At 34.1% G+C, this 22,838-nt stretch overlaps 2 protein-coding genes across 2 annotated transcripts; one reads left to right on the forward strand and one right to left on the reverse strand.

Annotated features, from left to right (window-relative positions):
• On the forward strand, window positions 1,928–9,808 carry LOC18608741 (putative E3 ubiquitin-protein ligase RING1a). Its single transcript, XM_007043575.2, has 10 exons — window positions 1,928–2,389; window positions 2,492–2,534; window positions 4,004–4,062; window positions 6,679–6,760; window positions 6,881–7,001; window positions 7,127–7,168; window positions 7,644–8,177; window positions 8,389–8,496; window positions 9,046–9,234; window positions 9,448–9,808. Exons 1-10 carry the CDS (start codon window positions 2,125–2,127, stop codon window positions 9,478–9,480), a joined length of 1,476 nt encoding a protein of 491 aa, XP_007043637.2. The 5' UTR covers window positions 1,928–2,124; the 3' UTR covers window positions 9,481–9,808.
• LOC18608742 (protein TPX2) lies at window positions 9,859–14,841 on the reverse strand. Its single transcript, XM_018115988.1, has 19 exons — window positions 14,536–14,841; window positions 13,776–13,861; window positions 13,545–13,685; window positions 13,405–13,466; window positions 13,015–13,306; window positions 12,802–12,915; window positions 12,605–12,712; window positions 12,341–12,490; window positions 12,135–12,197; window positions 11,977–12,057; window positions 11,709–11,864; window positions 11,502–11,630; window positions 11,300–11,377; window positions 11,087–11,206; window positions 10,835–11,001; window positions 10,645–10,753; window positions 10,496–10,555; window positions 10,314–10,408; window positions 9,859–10,217 (listed from the first exon to the last, which is right to left on the reverse strand). Exons 1-19 carry the CDS (start codon window positions 14,678–14,680, stop codon window positions 10,097–10,099), a joined length of 2,277 nt encoding a protein of 758 aa, XP_017971477.1. The 5' UTR covers window positions 14,681–14,841; the 3' UTR covers window positions 9,859–10,096.

The raw sequence follows: 22,838 nt of genomic DNA on the forward strand, positions 1-22,838 counted from the left end.
AACATGCCTACAGCTCTGCTACATCTGCTTTGGTCTCTGTTTGTCACAACAAAGAAATGATTGGGAATGACTTTCTATAATTGATTACTGTCTGACTAGTTTTACTCGGCCATCGGCCATCACCCATCAGTTTTGCTTGCAGAACTTGCTGGGTATATGTTTGCTATAGCTAGACAGATAGTGCATCATGCACTTTTCTTTCCAATCCTTTCTAACATTCCTTAATAGCATGTCTTGGGTTATCAAATCATAGAAGCTAATCCATGTCTCTTTAATAAGACAGAAAAGAAAAAGCTGATTATTTCTGTGTAAAATCACTATTTTTATGAGTCCAACAGAGGGGCAGGTGGGCAGGCTTGGAGTATGGCCACGCCGCATCTGCTATGGCCAATTTTTGCCGCTTCAATTTAGTGTAGCATAAACAAAGTTACAACATGTTAATGTTGAGGAAACCTGGACTGCTTTTTGGGTTTTGGTTCTATCATCCAACGTAGTAGTAGCAATTGTTCGACTGAAACGATTAGTATAAAATAGGGTGCGGAGTGTGGACTGTATGTACAGATGAGCCATGAGATCCCACGTCATTCATAGCTTTTAATTTTGTTTTCTTCATAATTTTGCCTGCATGCGTGCCTAGCTGCTTGCCAAAACTCAAAAGTGCTTTCCCATTTTCCACACCGAAAGAAAAATAAAAGTGCGTTTTTCCACATTTTTCATGATTTGTATTTTTGGTATTAATAAAAAGAACTAAAAATTTAAGGATGAGTTTCACTTATTTTTAGTTCTCTTTTGTGATAATATTGTTTTCATGAATATTGCATGCTTATTGCTTCCTCACATTGATAGTTGCCCTTTTTTTTTTTTTTCTGTAATTATTGTTGTTGCCATTTTAATGAAATAAAAAACAAAATACAGAACTATTTACTAAAAAAAGATTTTTCTAATTGGCAACAGTGATATCCTAATGGAAAATCATGAAAATAGGCAAAATTAAAAAAACTTCACAACGTTAAGTCATATGAGGAAGGAGCTAATATTAAATTAGTTACTTTTCTATAAAATGAATTTGAAATGATTGATTAACTATTATTAGTTAATATGTCATTTGCTATTTTATATAATGTGGTGTTGACATGATATATATCGACATGTCATAGTAGATGATTACATGACATGATGATATGGTCATTTGATATTTTTTATTTTTTTACATCAATGTCATATCAGTGTTAAATAAGCACAGAATGACAACGTACATTTTGATTAATGACAATCAATTAATTATTAGTTATAAAAATTAAAAATGAAAATATATAAACTTAATTAAATGTAATAAAAGATTAAAGATTTATTTAAAATTTTCTAAATCGTTTAAAGATTTTTTTTAAATATTATGTCATTTGAAATAAACAACTCAATTATGTATAATATGAATTAAATAGTAAAATTTTTTATTTAAAAAAATAGATTTAAACTTAATTGTTAAAAAAACCAATGCAACATGCTTTTTTTTTTCTTTTTTCTTTCTTTTTTTTATTTTTGATCACGATTGATATTTTGAATAATAATAGTTAATTAATCATTAATTATAAGAATTTATTTGATTAAAATAAAAATATATATACTAGATTCAACATAATCAAAAATTAATTAATTAATTAATTTTTTTAATGATTAAAATTTTTTAAAAATATTATGCCAACTTATTTTAACATAGAAAGGTTTAACCCTAATTTTAGAAACCTCTATAATCGTTTTAAAGAAAAGGAAAAAGAATAAAATGACCGAAGCAGGCCATTTGAGAAGAGTAGAGATAGAGATAGAAGGCCGCCCACCGAGCCAACATGTGCTCTTCTAACAGCTGATTCTGATCTCTTCTTAATTAATTAAATATAAACATTATTAGAGCCTTGGCACAGAGAGGAAAAAAAAATAGAAGAAAAGAAAAGGGCAGTAGTAGCTAAATCTCTCCCCAACTGTTTCTTTTTCTTTTTATCGACCCATACAAAAAGAGAAAAAAAAAAAAAACCAACTGAACAATCTCTGGGTCGTCTTCCTCTTCTTCGGCTGGGTGTCTCTGGTAGAAAAGGAAAAGGGCGGAGAATCGAGACAGCAAAGGCATCAATGCCAGCCCAGAAGCGGTCATTGCCAGAGAATCTCGACGATGAAGAGTCCAGCCTTCATCACCAAAGCCTCTCCAAGCAATCTCGAAACGAAGAAGACCAACACAAACCTGAAGATGAGACAACGCAACTGGAAGAAGAACAAGAGCCCGAGCCAGAGCAAGAGCAAGAACAACAACAATATCATAAACACGACCCAGATGACGAAAACCACCAAGTACAACTCCAAGGCGACAACGAAGATGAAGATGAAGAAGATGAAGATGGTAACGTCCTTTTCCTTTTTACTATTTTCATATGTAGGTCGATGCATAGTTGGAAACACGTGTTTTGAAGTTGATTGCGATTGTTGGATTCTGTTTTCTCAGATTCTGATGGAAGCCAATCTTCTACTTCTCAAGAGAAACCCGAGTACTCTTTCTCTCTCTTTTTCTGCCAATAATTTTTTTTTCATTTTTTCTTTTGCTTTGTTGTCGTTAATAAATTTTGAATCCAGTTTTAGCTGCATAATTAGCTTTGGCTCTGCTTTTGTAGTTGGGTGTGCTGCGATTTTGTTTTCTTTATTTTTTAAGGAGCCTGTATTATGTTTTGGGTGGTTTTAGCTGTTAAAAAGAAAGGGATATGCGTTTTATTTGTTGGGTTTTTATGTTAGTCGCTGTATGGCATTGTGTTTTGTGATTTATTTCTTCATCGTTTAGTCGATTGCATTTTGCATGTCAACGATCCGTGTCCTGTGCTGTCCATGCTCGTAACCACATAAAGCTGGAAAATACTGAAATTTGTTCTTGTTATTGTCTTTATTGGTGCAGGGTCCTATGTTTATCAAGTAAAAAACTTCGCATGCTCGTTACCAACTTGTAGAAATACTAGCTTAACATGTGCTTGTGTACTTGTAGTTGGTTGCCTTCTACCGTCCATAATGTGCTTGATTTATTTTAAACCAAATCACTTTTATCTTTGATTCTGGATTTATTTTTTGTTCTTTTTCCCTCTTATTTCACCCTTGATTTTTGGTGTTCCATTATGTGATATGTGTTCAACTCCATGGAATCTGATAAAACCTTAATAAGTCACTAGCCTAACTTTGCTAAGCAGTGAGTCACAGAGTCATATAGCGGTACTGGGGTGGTGCCTACATGCCTGGTCTTTTAAATTTTCTTCAAATAATATCATCTCAGTAAAATACTACTACCAATTTTATTGATTTGGTGCTGATGGCTCTGTGAGCAAGAAAGAAAGTAAGAGTGGAGACAATCTAGTAGGGTTTTAAAAAGTAGTGTTCCATTTTCAATTCTAGCCACCAATAGGAATCAGAGGTTGGGTACTAACTTACAATGAAAGGGAGTGTTGTCTTATGTACAAACCATAATATTTGACCATTCTTTTCTTTGTTAGTTTAAGTACTATATATTAATATATATAGAACATGTGAGGATTCTTTTACTGAGTAGATTTAGGGCTTGCTTGTATTTCTTACACCCTTAATCTGTCTAGATGCACACAAAAATAACACCTTTTTTCTTTTTGTTTTCTCATAGTGTTTTCAGAATAATTGTAAAGTGTCAGTTGACACTTTGGGATTTCCTTGCTCATTATGGCATTTTACTTATATGATTGCTTGGAAACATTCATTTTACCCTTTTAAAGTAGGTAAACCCAGCTCTTCAAACCCATCCAGTGCAAATATTCTTGTAGTCATATATTTACTTGCTTCACATTGATTGGAATATTTTCTTATCTTGATGATAGCAATAGATGTATTTCTCTGCTGGCATGCTTGCTGCCAGCTTCAAGCACATGCACTGAATTTTATATTGCAACTTATATCTATTAAATGACTTGATAGAAAGTTCTAATAACATTATATGTTTTTCTTCCAGATTTGTCTTTGTGGAACTTCCAGAAATTCGCAAAGATGTTCAATGTCCAATTTGTTTAGGTAATATTTACTTCAATTTCCTATCATTCGATATTTTTTCTTCTGGTATTTCCATTGAATGTGTCTGGTTAGGAGTTGGGATACATGTATAATGTGAGTGTAATGTATCTTTATGAAAAATATTGTATTTGTTTACATACTGTGGAGGTCAAACCCATGACCTTTTTAAAAGTTTGAATCCTATTAGCATAAATCTTTATTGTGAGCATACATTGTTATTCAATTTTGCTTTTCAAAATCATATAAACCATCACAAGGGCAAGAGGCAAATTGATTGTTGTGTGTTTTATACACATATTGTAGTATTAATTAACAAATTGTGTCTTATTTACCTGATATCTATGTAAAACAGAGAGGTTTCTTTCTTAAATGTTTAAGATTCATGTTGAATTTTTCCAGTTGCAATGTCTGATGGTGATCTTCTTTTTTGCTTGGTTTTTGTACAATTCAAATGTTGTCTTCCCCCTCTCTCTAGCTTGTGCTGAAGTTAAAATGAGGCTTTTTGTGTAACTAAAGATGAATTACCAGAACAAATCCACAATCTAATTTGAATGTGTCCTACAATGAAATATAAAGTTTAATTGTACATAACTGAATGTGACTTTAAACATGATTGTTTAAATTTCATTCCCAAATGATAGATCCCTCCCGTCCCTTTTCTTCGAATAGAGTTATGCTTTGCTGAATATTCTATCAGGCATAATGGTCATTTCATTTTTCCTTCTGACATCGCTTGAGTTGGAAAGTATTGTCACTGTTCTGCTTAATGCTATTAGAAGATTTAGTCTAAAATTAATGAAATTTTAAGAAGTTTTCTAACCATGAGTGGGCAAGTACCTATAAATTAATATAGAAAACCAGGGAGAAAGTTGTTTATCTGGATTCTCCTTAAAAGATCTAAAGTTGAGAAGATAAGAAGAAAGATAAATGAAGATTGTTGACTCAGGGTGCTTAAATTCAGGTCATGTCTTTCTATTGATGTTTTCAATGGATTAGGAGAAAGGGATTTTGATGTTATGTAAATCTAAATTCTATAACATGGTTTTTAGGGTTCGTTTGGTAATCGTAAAATAACTTGTTGAAGGAAAATTTTTTATATGTGGGAAAATCTAATATTTTCTGCTGTTTGGATAAACTGTTCAAAATATTTTCTGTTGTTTGGATCGTCTTATGAAAAATATTTTCCACTATTCATTTTCAAAAAAAAAAAACCTTACCAATTTAATTAAACTCAACAAATATTATCCAAATGCAATAGGAAAAAAAAAAAAAGGAAAGATTGCTCAAATTACGTACATGATAAAAAAAACTTATTTTTGAGGGATTAACTATAGTAAACTAGTCTCTAAGCCTCAAACTGATATGATAACTTGAATCTTGGGATCTAAAAATTAGAGATCTGCTCTTTGGGTAGATAGTACTGCTCATTGAAGTATTTGTGGTTGGCTTTGAATTTTTGTACCAAGCTCTTCAAACCGACAACAGATCTTGAGAGGGGAAGGTTATTGAAAGAAAAAGGAGTTTTCTTTTGAGAAAAAGAAAGGAAAAAGAGGAAAAGAAAAGGAAGATAAAGAAAGAAAAGAGGAAAGTAAAGAGAGTGGGAGGTTCAGGCCACTGGTGGCCTCTGCAATAGGAGAGAGAGAGAGAGAGAGTTTTGATAGCCAAAAAGGAGTAAGAAAGAAAGAAAGAGAGGAAAGAAGGAAACAAAGGAAAGGTTGCTGGTCAAGACGACTTGTGATGCTGCCGTCAATGGTGGGAGGAGGAATGAGAAGTAGCAGATCAAGTGGGAGAGAAAATGGATTGGGACAGGGAGGGTTGCGACACAAGGAGGGGAGAGGAAGAAGAAGGTCGGGACAGAGAGGGAGCTTGTTTTTTGGAAATTGTCTTGCTCCCTTTCAAGGCATAAGACAATTTACGGGGGTCAACGGGTCTTTTTCCCGTTGACCTGTAAAATGTTTTCCATTTTGATTTTGTTTTCAGTCTTCCAAACAGCCTTAGCTCCTGAAAATGTTTTTTCGAAAACATTTTACTGCAAAACAAATGTAGCCTTAGTGAAATACGAGAAGTGATTACTTAAGAAATGCAGATAATTTAGATCATATGAGCATGTATTATTAAAGCACTTATCAATTTGGGGACTTTTTGGGATAGGTAAATTGTAGCTGGGGAGGTTGGTTAGTCATATTTTAGACCTATCATGTCTATAGAACAGAATTTAGTTGAATATATATAAATATACAAAGATGATTTCTCTGAAGGAAAAACCATGAAAGGGTAATTCTATAGTATTTGTATTCACACATGTAATATGGATGTTCTGCTTATACTTAATTATGGAGACACATACAGGAAACAGATGTTTGCTATATCTGATTGCATCAGGGTATGCTTGTTAGTCTACTGTTAATCTTGCTGTTATGTAATCAGCAGTTATCCCATTGGTTATTGCTTGAGGTATTTATAGTGCATTGCAGTTTGTTAGCTAGCTCTGGAATTTGATCAGAAGCAAGCTCTGACACCCTCATGTGATTAGTTAGCTCAGTCAGATTTTCCTATCATCCATAGCGGGACATTAATCTGGTAGAAGACCATTATTTATTCTTTTTGTGTGTACAGGAATCATAAAGAAAACAAGAACTGTAATGGAATGTCTGCATCGTTTTTGCAGAGAATGCATTGACAAATCAATGCGACTGGGGTATGTTATAAATGGATTGTTACTGTCTTGCCTTTGTTTGGGTTAATTTTGTAAATGTTTGAAAATTTTATGGATAGATGACTCATAGAATCAAAATTGCTTACTTGATTTTGATTGCAGGAACAATGAGTGTCCGGCTTGCCGTACACATTGTGCAAGTCGACGTTCTCTCAGAGATGATCCAAACTATGATGCATTAATTGCAGCTTTATATCCAGATATTGATAAGTATGAAGAGGAGGTATACGTTCTTTCCTTTCTCTACTTTTTGCTTGCTCAGTAGGTATTTTTTTTATTCATGCTGCTATCACTTTCTTACATCATGATCTTGCTAATCAAATACTGGTACTGTGCATTTGGTCTTAGGAATTGGCTTTTCATGAAGAAGAAAGGACTCGCAATAAGCAGGTCAGATATATTGTACTTTTGTTACTACATGCATTTATTTTTCACTACTGTGCTTGTGTTCATGGTTATGGTCAATCATCCTATGTTCTAGATCTACATAAGAGTCCTGGAAGATAGTGGTGGTGATTTCTGTTCATACAGTTGGCTTGAAACATGCTTAACATGAATTTCCTGATGTTACTTGCATTATGTGCATTCATTTATGCAATTGTATAATTATTAAAGCAGATACAAGTGTTATTGTTGCAATTTGTCTTTTTGACTTTGATCTGGGATATCATACCAAAAATGGAAGAACTCAATTCCTTGTCCTAGATAGTGACCTGGATAGACTGTTAAATGATGATTGCTTGGTACCCTTTTTTCCCTCTTCACAGCTTCGTTCTGAGAATTATCATTGGACTATTATAAGCTCAAGACCTTGACACATATTCTCTGTTCTTCCAAATGGTTGTCCCAATGTTTTGTCGTCCAGATTCAAGCATCAATTGCCCAAATATTTCAGAGACAATCAGAAGCACTCGTTAAACGACGTAGTCTTGGTAAAGAGAGCACAGGTGGCTTTATGACTAGGTCACAACGCAATCATCGGAGTACTCATCCACGTAGGAGACGGAACTCTCGAGGGGCTGAGCATCAAGGATCTGAAGACAATGAGGATGAAAATGATGACAATGGAGGCAGAGATTCATCTTCCACTGATGAGCGCTGCACAGAAGTGAGGCAGAGAAGGCGCAAAAGACGGGCTGGAATTCGGCCATCCCAGCCTTCTTCATCAGTGGTAAACTCAGATGGTGGCTGTGTTGAAAATGATACAGAGGTGTCTAGAGACAGCAGAGGAATTTCTCCTGGGCTTGTCTGGAACACAGACAAGCTTGCTTGGGGGGCAGGTGGTGCTCGGAGTCACACTCGACATGGAAATTCTGGCGGTGGCAGTGGCAAGAGTTCTCGTGCTCGCTTAAGCAGACTGGTAGAGTACCTGCGGAGCTTGGAGGAAAGCAATGATGAGGTATGATAGGACATTGTTGGACTCTTTATTAGTTTATGATTTCTGATTAGGTCAATCACTGGTATTAAGCTGCCACTATTGCTATGGGATTGTTCTCTCTGTGCTCTCTGCCCTCCCACCCCCTTTTCTTTTTCATTTTTCCCTTTTCTCCTTCCCCATTCTGTATGCAGTTCCACATTTTGTATAACTAAAGCATATTCTTTGCCTGCAGTTGGATGTTCATCTCAAGCTTATATCTGTGGATGAACACAGTACATCCAGTTTGCAGCAACCCTACCTTTGTTGTCGGCCCAGTCTGTCAGTTAAGCAGCTATGCGAAGTGAGATTTCTTTCCCACCAGCTTAATATGTAGACTGTCTCAATCTTTGTGTAGCTGAAGGTAGATGCTAGGAAAATGACCTTTTTTAATGAGCCTTGACATTCTCCAAATGCTGACTTGCATTGGTTGAATGGGTATAATGAATTATATAGAAAGATAGTGGCATGTAAATTGGGCAAAATCTGATTTCACATGACCCAATCCAACCCAGTCACCTTACATAGTGTTTGAGTTGCTTTCGGCTTCCATTTAATTTCTGATGTGAGAGCAACTGATTTCAATTGACGCAAATCCAACCCAGTCACCTTAATACATAGGGTTTGAATTGCTGTGCCCATATAGGTAAGGTTTGGATCCACTTAAGATTCTGACGTGAATTTAACTCATTCAATTTTTAACTTATTTGTATGCTGGATGCATTTTTGATGTTATACTGCTCTTCCAACCCTTTTTTCCCTTATTTCTAAGGATCTATCATTTATGTTTTTCCTTAGTAGGCTTCAACTTCTATGATGCCTGTCTAAAAATTATAGTGATTATGTTGCACAGTACATTGCTCTCCAGACACCATTGCGAGCTGAAGAAGTAGAAATACTAATGGTAAAGGGACAATACAACACTGATGACAACCACTCCATCCCAACTCCTTTGACCTCAGAGGATGCGCTACAAATTTTGGAAGGTCAAGAAACTTTGGCAGGGCTCAAAGTCAAGAGCAGTTCTGGAAGAAATCATTTGGTTAGTACATTTGTTGGTATTTGATATTATCTCTGTCTTGTAGCATTCTTCAAGCTTTATATGAGAATAGCTCCTAATCATATCCATATGTAGTATTCTTAAATTAAGGGGTCACAATCATTTCTGTCTATATTATTATTTGTGAAGAATGTTAACTGTTTTTGAATAAAATCAAGTCTGAATATCATTATTTTGTTTCCTCTGGTGTTTCAGATTCTAGCATATCGGCAGAAGCAAACTAGCTAGCAAATTTGTGCCAACGTTGGCTTGATAATTCATAGATGAGTTGTATGTAAATATACAGAGCGAGAGGTGTCTGGTCGTTTGATGGAAGCATTGTTTGAGTTGCTGCCTTCTTGGGTGAAGTAGAATTTAGGATAATGGAGTTGAGATTTCCGAGGATGGTAGAAGTAACAGTTTTATTATTATGTATAGGAAAATTTAGTTTAAATTGTTTGATGATAAAACAAAAAGGGAACAGTAACTGTCTTCAGATTGCTAACACGGGCTATATACATGTTTCCATACAATTTGCTTAACCTGCTTTGATTGTGAGATATATCTCTTTCAACAATTATTTTCAATATGAGTAAACAAGTTGCGGTGCAATTTGTTTGAAGAATATGCAACATGCAATTTGTCTGTAGAACATTCCTTCCAAGTAGAACACGTTACATTTCTGGAGTCTAATGGAATAAATGATACAAAGAATTGATTGTTTTGACCTTTTTGCTTTTAATACGGAAATTTTACACGGGTTCAAAAAGTGTAACCTGCAAAAGTTTAATAATGGTGGTTTCACAGGGGTTCAAAAGTTCTTGAACGCACACACACGCAGCCTTGTCCATCAACCAAACAATCCTCATCTCATAAGCGTGGCGGGACTGGAAGTTGCAGCAGCCGTCATCATCATTTTCCTCCTTTCTTTTCTTTGGAGAACACGTAGATTTGGTAATTTCGGTTTTGTTGTTTCCTTGGAAGACCTGGCCAATGTTATCATCCATACATACACACATTAAAATAATCAATTCAGGATACTCGCCAGCCAAACAAGAATGCTGCAATACTACTAGTCTTACTTTTGTGGGCAGAAAGGATGGTCAAACTTGGGAAGGGGCCTAGCATGGGGAACCATCGTCCTTCTCAATTGCTTCAATGCCTTCTCTTCCTCGATCTGCCGATATATAGAATAATGTTGTTATAATTCTCAAGACAGACACTATATAATGTAGGACAGAAGATTATGTGTGCGCATGCATACCATCCTAGCAGCCTCACTCTCCTCTCTGTATCTCTTGTACATCATTTCTTTCTCTTTAATCTGTAAAAAAGGAATCCTTAATGAGAATGATTATCATGTGGCAATACAAGAGAGGCTTATTTTATTGATCCAATTAAGCTGGGAATTACTTTTTGATCGAATTCTGCTCTATCCACCGCTCTATGATCAACATGGAGATTGAATTCCTGCACTTGTGTCAGAGGCTTGCGAACTTTCTCTGGAACAGGAATTGGGTCCCTGCAAGAAATTGAAAGGATTAATTTACAAGGTTTCTTTTAACTTTATAAATACAAATCACAAATTGTGGATCACTCTTACTCTTTCACAATTGGCTGGGCCTTGAAGATTAATTTTTGGGCTTCTTCTTTCTCCTTTTTCTGTCTTTCTTCCATCTCCCTTTGCATCTCCTCCTCATGCCTCACCAGACTCTCCAGTTGGAAGGGTTCTGGTTTTGTACAATGCTTAGGTTCTGGTTTTGGAGGAATCTGCACAATTATCACCATTAACTCAATTCTCTATAATTATGTGTAACTAAAGCATTGAAATGAGACATGAAAGAAACCAACATACCACAGGGTAGTCAGTCGTGTAAGGATATGGGTTAGCCTTGGGAACCCTGGCTCTTTCCTCTTCATATCGCTTCTCTATAATTTCCATTACAAACTTCCTTTCTTTCTCAGCTCCTCTTTCCTGAAGTACGTCCATTTGGGACTTGTTAAAGCACAACTCTCCATTTTTTCTAGTATTATACCATCCTGAAGAGAATGAAAAAAACAAGAATACCTCTGTTTGGAGATGGAATGGATTGAGAATGGTGTTTCTTGGAATTGGATCGTGGCTAGGTTCTGACTTCAGAGAAAGCTGTAAAGGATAACAAAAAAATGTAATGAGTACTAGTAGAGAGGTATCTATCATACATGCTATATGTTTGCATTTTATGTGCTAGGACCAGTAGAATAAATAACTGGTGCGTTTGTACAACTACCTTTTCAAATAAATCAGTAACTGCTGGTGGTGGTATCCTCTCGTTTGTCGCAAAATGGAATTCTTGAGGTATAGTCACTTGTTTCTTTGCATTACAGAAGATACCCAATTCTCCTTTGCTTTCAAATATCTACACAAGCAAAAATTAGTATTACTGAAGGTTTTGGTTGCTAGATACCGAGCAGAATTGATGTGATCGAGAGAGTACCTTTTTATTCAATGGCCTTGCCTTAAATTTAGGTGCTTTTTCAAGTTCATCCTGTTCAAGTTCAATAGAACTTTTGACCTTTGGAGGCCGCGCCCTTAACGATGTTTGAAGTACAGGTGTTTTAGGTTCTGTGAGATGAGGTTTCCACTGATTATTCTGTTACAGAAAGTAGTGAACCAAAAAGGAATGAGGAAAAAAGCGAGAGAAAGGTAAGTGTTCAGGGTCTCCAAAAGAAAGTGAATCAAATGTAAGATATAGTTCTCCAAACCTGACGATAAACCTCTGTTGAAGCTACTGAAGAAGTCTCCGCATCCTGATAGGCTCTTTCCATTGTCTTAAAATGAAATTCCTGAAACAAATAAACTTTTTTAGTCTGATTAGCAAAGACTGTCTTCAAGTTTTCATCTCATGCTGCCACCTATTTACCTGAAATTCTGGAGGCTTTGGAGTACTTCTTGGTAATGCAGGTAGTGTTGGAGCTTCAAAAATCTGCACGAGAGAAGGAAATGGAAAACAAATTAGTTTACAACTTATTATAAATATCTTTAACTGTAAAGAACAAAGAAAGATCAGTTCGATTCAGAAAAACCAAATAAAAGCTGGAAATCATAGATGGGATAAGCATTAGGCACCTTTCTGTTCAATGGTCTTGCTTTGAACTTTGGAACTTTAGCCATCATTTCTTCTTCAAGCTCCGCGGTACTCTTCACTCTTACCGAGCGCACTCTTTGCGCTGTTTCGAATTCAGGTTCTTTGGGCCTTGTCAATTTGATAGGTTTCATCTGAGCAGAAATAGCATCATCCTGATTAATCATAGGGAATTTTGTGAAAGAAGAAAAAGGAACTGAAAAGAATTAAACAACCAAATCCATGTTGGAGCCAGGTATCTTATTTACATGTGACAGAGAGCTTTGAGGAAGCGACAAATCTCTGGTACTTGATTGAAATTTTTTCATCATTTCTGCCATTGAAACAAAAGGTGCTGCTGGTTCTCGAACATAAACCTTCAAGGGAAATAAACCGATTGTTTAACACCAACTCACAATTGTTAGTGAAAAAATGCAATGAAGCAACTTAGCACAGAGAAACACACCTTTCTTTCCAATTTGTTAGAAGTTTTAGCAGTAGAAGAGCACAAGTTGGAACTGCCACTGGTAATACCAAGTTTTGACTTATGGGGAAAATTGTGGGGTTTTACATTTAGGATCTGAGATATAGAAGGGTAGCAACAAAGTGACAAAACTTCAGATAAAAATTACAAAACAACTGTAGTTAACATGCAAAAGGACGAGAGCATATAAGATACCTGTCTAGATCTCCCTCCGTCTAGTTTCTGACGTTTAACGGCTTGGTTTTCTTGAGCCAAATTGGGAGTTCCAGTACTGCCCTGTAACTGGTTTTTTGGCTTCAAGGCAGATGGATTCCGTACCATGCTAGCGATCTTTTTAGCTGTCTGGTGCTTCTTCTGGTCACTCACCAGTTTTTTCTGAATATTCATCAATGGTTTAGGGGTGTAAGCTTCAACTTCTACTTGCACAGAAGATTTGCTCTTCTCTTTATCACCAGTTACAGTAGAAGGCACTTTTTTGGCCAGGGCACTGAAAAATCAACAGAAAAGAACGAAAAATACAATTATGAGAATCCGAGAATAAATGGAACTTCATCAGTATTGACAATATGCAAAATCCAAAGATACCTTCCATTCTCTTGACCACATACAGTCCCTAATTTTTCCTTGTCTTTATTATCATTAGCAATCTGCGGCACAGTTATGCCCATGAGAAAACAGAAGAATAATCTGTAAGATAATGAATAAAAAAAAAATTCGCTAATTACCTGAGTGACAATTTGACTGATTTCAACCCTTGCCTCTGAGGGTTTAACGTCATCTTCCTTCACTTTATCAGGCACGGGCTCGAATTGAGCTTTTTCTTCTGAGGTACTGTTGGGAGCTTTTTCTTCTGATGATTCCGAAGCCTGCAGCAATAGTACATTCACCATGACCAAATTGAGTGAGAGAAATTGCTTTATAAGCTATTGAATTTAGTAAGGATAAAGTAATTCCACCTTCTGCATTTGATCCGCTTCACTAAAATTGCAGAGACTTTCCACTTGAAAGGATCTATTACCAGCCTTGATTCTAGCCATAAAAGCTGCATTATGGAAATAAACCAAAAGGAAATGAAATCTCCAGTTTTCTCCTTGATAGAAAATGCAACAGTTTTGCTTGGTTGCAGATAATATATGGAAACTGAATTAAACTCCATGATTAAATTTGAACTTCAAATCCTTGAAGATTAACCTAATTAGGTTGTGCTTAATTCATTTAAGTAAATATTTTGAGAGAAGAAATGATGAATAGTTCAATTCATATCACTTTTCCTTTCTTTGGCTATCTTATCTAAGCAACCCAACACAAATCATTCCTCGATGAAACCATCATTCAACAGTGACCTATTCGACCATTTGAAAAGATGTGGGAGAACGGGATTCAGTAATAGTGGAAATAACCATACTCGAATTATATGGTAAAATTTTTTTCCCTTTTCCCCTAATTACGAGGTCCTCAAGCCCTACAATTTTGGAACACGATTCAGTAATAGATAGTTAAAATCGGGAATCACAATTTACTAATCAATAATGAAATACACTAAAAAACCTAAAATTCCAAGAAAATCAAGAACCGCCGACAAAAATGATTCAGTTACAGAGAAAAGAAATGATTCAAGGAATATATTCTTTGAAGAGTACTTAATTCTATTAATTTTGCAGTTAAGAAATAAAGAAAAAAGAAAGAAAGAGGAAGGCAAAAAGGGAAAGAACATACGAGAAGGGGCGTAGCTTAAGGCGGTTTCGAACCAGAGCTCTGCTTTGCCCGTATCTTCTTCCGACTCCCCTCTTAGGAAGTCGAAGAAACGCGGCGCCGAGAACTCGTATAACTCGTCGATCATCGTCCCACTTGATTCATCCATCGGATTCAAAACAGAGAGATTTAATTTTTATTTTCTTCTTGGAGGGTTAGGGGGGTGGGGGATTGATGAGAGAGAAATCGAATCGGAATGTCTCTGGATTTTGGTTTCCGGTTTAAGATATCGGAAGATGTGATTTAGTGGTAAATGAAGGAAAGCAGAGGAAGATTGGCGTTAAACGTTGGAGTAGCGCAACGGTCGAATTTTTTTTGAATTTTGGGGAAGGTGTTCTAACGGTCAGGTTAGTGACAATTTGGTGCATGAGGTGTCTTTCTAACGGCTACTTTCCCACGCTCTCTGGACTTCCAAAGCGTGTCGTTTCAATGTTCTCCTTTCTTTTCTTTTCTTTTTTATTTTTTCCTCTTTCCTTGTTTGCATGTGCATTTAGTTCCTTAATGCATTTTTCTTCTCAGCTATGCATTTAGTTCCTAACTATCTATGTTTTTTTGCACATTCAAGTAAAATGATTGACTTGCTTTATTCTGCACAAAAAAATCAAGTAAGCTTATAAACGTGATCAAATTCCAGTTGATTAATTCCTTAATAAAAATTAAAAGGAAATTATAACGAGCTTGAAAAATTCAATTGTAATTTGCTTACTCATTCGTGTGTATAGTGTGTTCATAATCCATACCTTTCATTATGGGTGATCTTTTCTTTTTAGCAAGATTTTTAACCTTGTCAAACTAATTTAGTTGTTTAGCTAGACATTTTGTTTTGTTCCTAATTACTCGTGTAAGTGAAAGTGAATCTTTTACATCAAAGATACAGTGGCCAACTGACAATATAAAAGAAAAGTACACATGGAATAAACTTTTGTTTTTTTTTTGACAAGAAGGAAAGGTTAAACTCTTAAATTCTAGCAAAAGTGACCATGAGATGCCACTCTGTTAGAATACATAACTAAAAAATAAAAAAATGTTAAGAAGTGACACTTTCTTCAAGGTTTTATTTGCTCCTACTTATAATATGTAAAAGAGTTATTGACATATAAACTTCAAAGATATAATGAAGAACAGTGATTGACTGTGTTTTGCACTGACAAAATTAATCCACAGAGCATCCACCGATGTATGACAAAATTATTTAATTTCTATAAGATTTCTTTACAACAAAATTATATAGAAGAAATCTGAAGAATATTGAGAAAGGAAGGAGAGATTGTTGTTTTCTCTATTTTGTGTCTTTTTTGTCCCAACAGAAAGTTTATTTATAGGCCTAAGTGATTGTTCCAACAGAAAGTCTATTTTTAAATCTAAGTTACTATTCCAACAGATAATTGTGTTTGTTTCAAATAGACACAATTGCCCATTTCCAATAGTCACAATTGTGTATTTTCCAACAAATTGAACAAACATAACTCTTGAACAATCATAATTGTTTAAAGAACTTTTTTCCTTTCATTTTTCCATTATTATTGTTGAAAATGTTGAATAATCCCCCACTATTTTCAAAATAATCCAAAATTTTGATAATCTTGGAAATTGATTGCATAAATGAATGTGTATTCTGATTGAACCTTCGTTTAGTGAAATATGTTAAAGCTAACCGAAATTGCATAGTAGACTATGCTTTGAACCAGCAATTCCATTTGGTTAACCAAACAGTTCTCACAAAATGATTTCAACATTAATGAATGTATAGTATCCAGTGACGCTTTTATGGCCATGTATCAGTATCCTCTTTACATGAGTGTGGTTAGAGCCAAGTTCTTGAGCTCGTAAAAACGACCACACTTCAGACTCACATAAATAGATCCTATCAAGAATGTCTTCGTAACTAAAGCATTTTAACAAATTTATGTTATGGGTTTATAAGAGTATATAACTCATCCTTTTTTCACCATTACGGGTACCTTAGCACTTTACTTGAGATGAAATATTATATATCATATTATAGTGCTAGCAGCCACATACATATATGGTGTACTTTGTCTCACTAAACTTAAGACTTGACGTTGTACCAAGTGCTGAGTCAAGTTTCCACCATGGGTGAATTTTAATTTTTGAGCTTAAGCTTCATCCCTTTTGAGGTCTTATTTATAAGATTTCTAGCAAGACTTTTCGTTAAAGGATCTACCAAGTTTTCACTAAACCTCATAAAAGTTATAGTGATCACTCTATTTGAAATTAGTTGTCGAACATAACTATATCTCAATTCAATATGTCTAGACTTTCTATTGTACACTTGATTATACGTTCTTAATAGAGTTGCTTCACTATCACAACAGAAAGAAACTAAAAAATTGGTTTAGGCCATAAAGGTATACTGCAGAGTAAATTTCTTAGCCATTCGACTTCTTTGGTAATAGCAACCAATGCAATGAATTTGACTACTATGGTGAAATCTGTTATACATGTTTGTTTTTTAGACCCCTAAGACATGGCACGCCTATCAAGATGAAAATCCATTTGCTAGTAAGAACATGATCTTCCAAACTTGTAATCCAATTAACATCTGAATATCCTTCTAGCATTGATGGATATCCATTATAACAAAGACCATTATTGAGTCTTCTTTAAGTACCTAAGTACTCTTTTTATTGCTTGTCAATGCAAGTTACTTGGATTACTTGTGTACTGACTTAATTTCTTAACAACAAATGCTATATCTGGCTTTGTACATGTCATTGCATACATTAGACATCCAATTACCTTTACATATTCTACTTGTGCTATTGGCTTGTCTTTGTTGGGTACCAGCCTTAGATTAGAATCATAAGGTGTAGACATTGGTATACAATCTGACTTACCATACTTCATTACAATCTTTTGAAAGTAATGAGATTGAGACAATGTTATGCCATCATTGTCTCTCATTATTTTTATATTAAGAAAAATATCTATCACACCCATATATTTCATGTCAAACTTCTTTGACAAGAACCTTTTTGTGTCTTCCATTTGTTCCAAATTGGTACCAAATATTAGCATATCATTCACATATAAGCAAATTATGACACTTTTACCATTATGGAACTTATTATACATACATTTATTTGATTGATTATCTTGTAGCCATTAGCTAGCACAATCTCATCAAAAATTTTGATGCTATCATTTAGGCATTTGTTTTAATCTATACAAGGACTTTACAAGCTTACACACATTCCTTTCTTTCTCAATTGACAATATTTTACCTTAATGTACAATTGAAATTTCAAATAACGCATCAAGGCATATGTTCACATAAGAATCATTGTGCTTTTATTACACAATAGGAATGCCATGTCAAAGATATAGAATATCTATTTTGCACTTTTATACCTTCGATGATAAAATATGAATGCACCATTTATCAAGATGTTATATTTACATATTAACACCATTATACCTTCATGTATAATATGAGTATTACATGCCCACACCTTGTGTCTTCCATCACATAGACCTTGATGGTATTTACATATTGGCATCATTATAATTTAATGTATAATAGGAATGCCATATGCCCACATATCACATGGATCTTGATGGTTTGTCTTCTATCACATGGACTTTTTCCAACACAAGATGCTTTTCTTTAGAACCTTTATCTTTCTGATCTTGTTTGTGACTTCATCTTGGTTGCAACAATCTTTTTTTATTCAACATGATTACCAAGATCCTCAAGAGGCATTTACTCTTTCTTATACTTTAGAAATTTTTTAATATTTCTCCATGAGGGGGGAAGTTTGTCAATTATAGAAAACATAACAATAACCTTATCTTTATCAAGATCGTATATAAATATAACAATATCTTTCTTTCCAACTAACATACGTTTTTCATGCATATCACATACAATATCAAGCATATCAAGTAAGGAAAGAAAACTTATCTTGTAATTCGATGAGGAATCATTTTACTATTTTCTTTGTCAACATCAACTCGGTCCAATTTCATAAAAATCAAAAGCCAATTCCCTTAGTGTTCACTTACAACAATTATTGTTGAAACGAAATAAAACCTTAAGATTGTTAGAATACATGATTGAGAAGTAAGGAAATGTTAAAAAATGGCTTCAAGGCGTGTATCTATGCCACTTCCTTTAAGGTTTTATTCGCCCTCACTTATAATGTACAAAATAGTTATTGATATATAAACCTCGAAAATACAATGAAGCCTAGTGATTGATTGTGTTTTGCATTGATGAAATCAATCCATTGAGCATCCACTGGTGTATGACAAGATTACCTAAATTTATAAGATTTCTCTGCAACAAAATGATATAAAACAAATATGGAGAATATTGAGAAAGCAATGAGAGATTGTTGCGTTTTTTATTTTGTGTCTTCTTTTGTCCCAGAAGAAAGTCTATTTATAAGCCTAAATGACTATTTCAATAAATGCAACACAACTGTTTATTTCCAACAATTATAATTGTTTATTTTCCAACAAACATAATTGTTTGTTTTTCAACATAATTATGTGAACAAACATAACTTTTGAACAATCATAAGTTTTCAAATAACTTTCTTCCTTTCATTTTTTCATTAGAGCACATAATTGGAAAATAAGGAAATGTTAGGAAATGGCTTCAAGGCATGTGTCTATGCCATTTTCTTTAAGATTTTATTCGTCCCCACTTATAATGTGTAAAATAGTTACTGACGTATAAACTTCAAATACACAATGAAGTCTATTGATTGTTTGTGTTTTGTTCTAATAAAATCAATTTATCGAACATTCACCAGTGTATGACAAGATTACGTAACTTATATAAAATTTCTCTATAATTAAATAATCTTAAAAAAATCTGAAGAATATTAAGAAATGAAAGAGAGATTGTTGTTTTCTCTATTCTGTGTCTTCTTTTGTCCCATAAGAAAGTCTATTTATAGGCCTAAGTGACGATTCCAATAGACACAACACAATTGTCTATTTCCAATAGTCACAATTGTTTATTTTCTAACAAATATAATTGTTTGTTTTCCAACATAATTATTTGTAAAAACACAACTCTTAAGCAATCATAATTATTCAAAGAACTTTTTTCATTTCATTTTTTCATTATTATTGTTGAAAATGTCCAACATACTATTGTTTTGCCAATATGCACATAATTTACAAAGTTTATGCAGGTTGGATTCCTACTATTTTTAGCTATACATAATAACAATAATATACGAAACATAACTGATAATAAAGTCTACAAGTTTTATGGCTTAGCCCAAGGCATTATATAAATGATATCGCTGGAGCCACTGAATAAATCCCAAACACGGTATGAAGTGTCTAAATATAACCCTCCAATCCCAACCAAGGCGAGCCTCATCAATGCTTCTTTGTGTACTGTAAACATTAATGGCTCACCTTGTTGCATTTCAGGTCTTTTTTCATTTTTGTTTCTTTTGGAACAACCATGTCTCGTGGTACCACAGGTAGGATTACGGGGATGTAATTTAACACTTCATACCGTGCTTAGTATCTATTTAGGGGCTCCTACCCATACCAACCACGCTTTGCTGTGATGGTGTGAAAGAACTGAATCAGATACTAAAAAGTTTATTCATGATTCAGCAAGAATATGTCCTTGTATTGGGCTTTTGGCTTCAAGAATGAATTGTCTTTTTATGGCCTCCAGCTTTGATGCTCAAACAATTTTTTTTTGTAAGAGTGATGCTCAAACATTGTTTAGTTTGAGGGGTGAAAACGAAGAGGGCTTAAGGTTAAAATTCAGGCCAAAAATGAGAAACTAGTTTATACTGCCAATTGATTATGGTATTAATGGCAAGATTATGTTATCCACTTAAAATCTATTTGGAAATCTTTGTTTATAGGGATACATATGCATCATGCACGTGGATAGTTGATCCTTTTAGGATGAAAAAAGTACATGCCATGAGAATGGACGAACAAGATCTATTGAAGAATATATATATATCATTTGCAAATTAAGTTCTTCAGCAACTGCTCACAAAAAAGTGCCTCAATCTGTTTATTTGTAGACCCAACCTTACAGGAAGTTAGAGATGCAATTTTTAATATTGATAAAAATAGTGTTACAAGGTAAGATGGATTTTCTTTATTATTTTATCAGCATTGTTGGGAAATAATTTCTGGTGATTTATTATAAGCTATTACTTATTGTTTTCATGGAGGGAATTCACCGAAAGGGGTAACTTCTACAACTTTTGTTTTGTTACCTAAGAATCCTAATCCTGAGCATTAGAGTGAGTTTCACCCAATAAGCTTATGTATTGTATTAAACAAGCACTAAAAAAAAAAAAGAGGTCATTACTGACAGAAAATTTCGTAGGTAATAGTAAAAATTTTGTCAGTATGTGACAATATCGAAAAAAATTTTGATGGATTTTTCTGTTGGAATTTCATCAGAAAAAGCGTAATTGGTAATTTTAGTATGAGCCCTACAAGCCAATTTGTGGTTGATTGGGAATTGTAATTTTGAGATATTCATGTATGACATTTTGTTATTCATAATAACATTGAGGTAGTTCTTTATCCATAAGTTTATGATTTAATTACTTTTTGAATTTATATAGATAAAGCCCATGGAACTATATATGCCTTGTAAAGGAATTGTATTGGGATACAATTATGAAATCCTTATGCAGCAAAGTATTATTCCTAAAAGTTCTTGATCATTGTATTATTGAGACGGGGCATCAATAATACTTAAAGATCAGCATATGTTATGTTCCTTTCTTGTAAAGTAAGCAACTGCTCTTATAGGTTGAAGTATATAAATACTTGAAACTAGCATGTGGGTGGTTGCCATGGGAGAGCGAGTTCACTGAACATGACCCGTCATGAGAAGTGCATTTGGTACCTCACTTAAGTATCTATGCAATACTTCTTATGTATCAATTGTGTAACTACTCCCTAGACTTGAGACACCAGGTTACCTTGTATAAGGAATACTATGCTTTGATTTCATTCATATAGGTGCCTAGCCAAAGATGCCAAAACAAGATGTTTTGGGTATAGTATGAAGCATATGAAGGCAAATGAGTGGTAAAAATAGGAATCATCACCACAAATGATTCAAGGTGAAATATCTCATTAGTTCTTGGTTGATATTAACTGAATCAAATCCTTGGTTAAGGTGATTAGGATATTATAAAATGAGTTTCATAAGTCTCCATAGAGCTAATGATATAACTGTAAGAATAAATATGGAGGTAAATAAGAGTAGGCACTATACCAAGCTCTTATCATATCTGAGATATATGATGAAGGAATGAATTATACTAATAAACTATACACTGAAAGGTTGTCAAAAAATCTTTTGACTCTCCTAACAATTGGGTGGCTATGATATATTGTTTGATACTAATTTTGGTCTATGAAATTGAATTACTTAATTTAAAATTGAATATGATTAATTTAAATTAATTAATTAATAAAATTATAATTCAATTCCATTACCAATATGTTAGGAACCTAATACGTCACACACAAAGGTTGCAATTTGGATTCAATTGAGAGTGTGATGATTTATGTTAGACACAAATCAAATTCTAGGTTTTAACTACTAAAAACCTAAGTAAAGGAGTTTAATTAGGCATTAGTTAAATATTATAATTGTTATAATATTAAGGACTTATTTTGTAAATTTTAGTAAGTCTAATAATAAAATTAAATCTAGATATAAATTTCACATCAGACCTACTTTTTTAAAACAACAACAAAAGAAAAAAAAACTAAAAGTTTTTTCTCTTAAGTGCCGCCACTCTTGAGAGGGTTTTTTCAGAAAACTTCTCCATTGATTCTTTGTTGAAAATTCAAGAAGAAAAAAAGACAAAGTGTTGTCCACTTGCTAGCACAAGCCCATGGCATGAAGCTATTTCCTTGAGAATGACCCGTTGTAATTGTGTGTGCAACATTGGAGGCCAAACAATTGAGTGACTGAGATTTTTTCACTAAGAAGGTGTTCATGTTTTTTAGTATTAAAAGGAATCCATTTGATTACGACATCATTTGGAAAGATAAAGAAACCTTTTTCTGATTTTCTATGATGTTTAACTTTGCATTAAACAACCAAAAGTGATCCAAAGGTAGGAGGTATGTTTTATTTTGTTTCAATCTTTGTTAATCCACTGCGTTGATGCTCTAATCATGTTATTCCTAGAGTGGTATCAGAGCCTCCCTTAGCTCGTTTTAATGTAAATGTATGTCTTGTTATTGTTTAATTCCAATTCGGATTGGATGTGATTCAT

The sequence above is a fragment of the Theobroma cacao genome, chromosome 2, assembly GCF_000208745.1.
Source record: "Theobroma cacao cultivar B97-61/B2 chromosome 2, Criollo_cocoa_genome_V2, whole genome shotgun sequence".
Taxonomy (NCBI): Eukaryota; Viridiplantae; Streptophyta; class Magnoliopsida; order Malvales; family Malvaceae; genus Theobroma; species Theobroma cacao.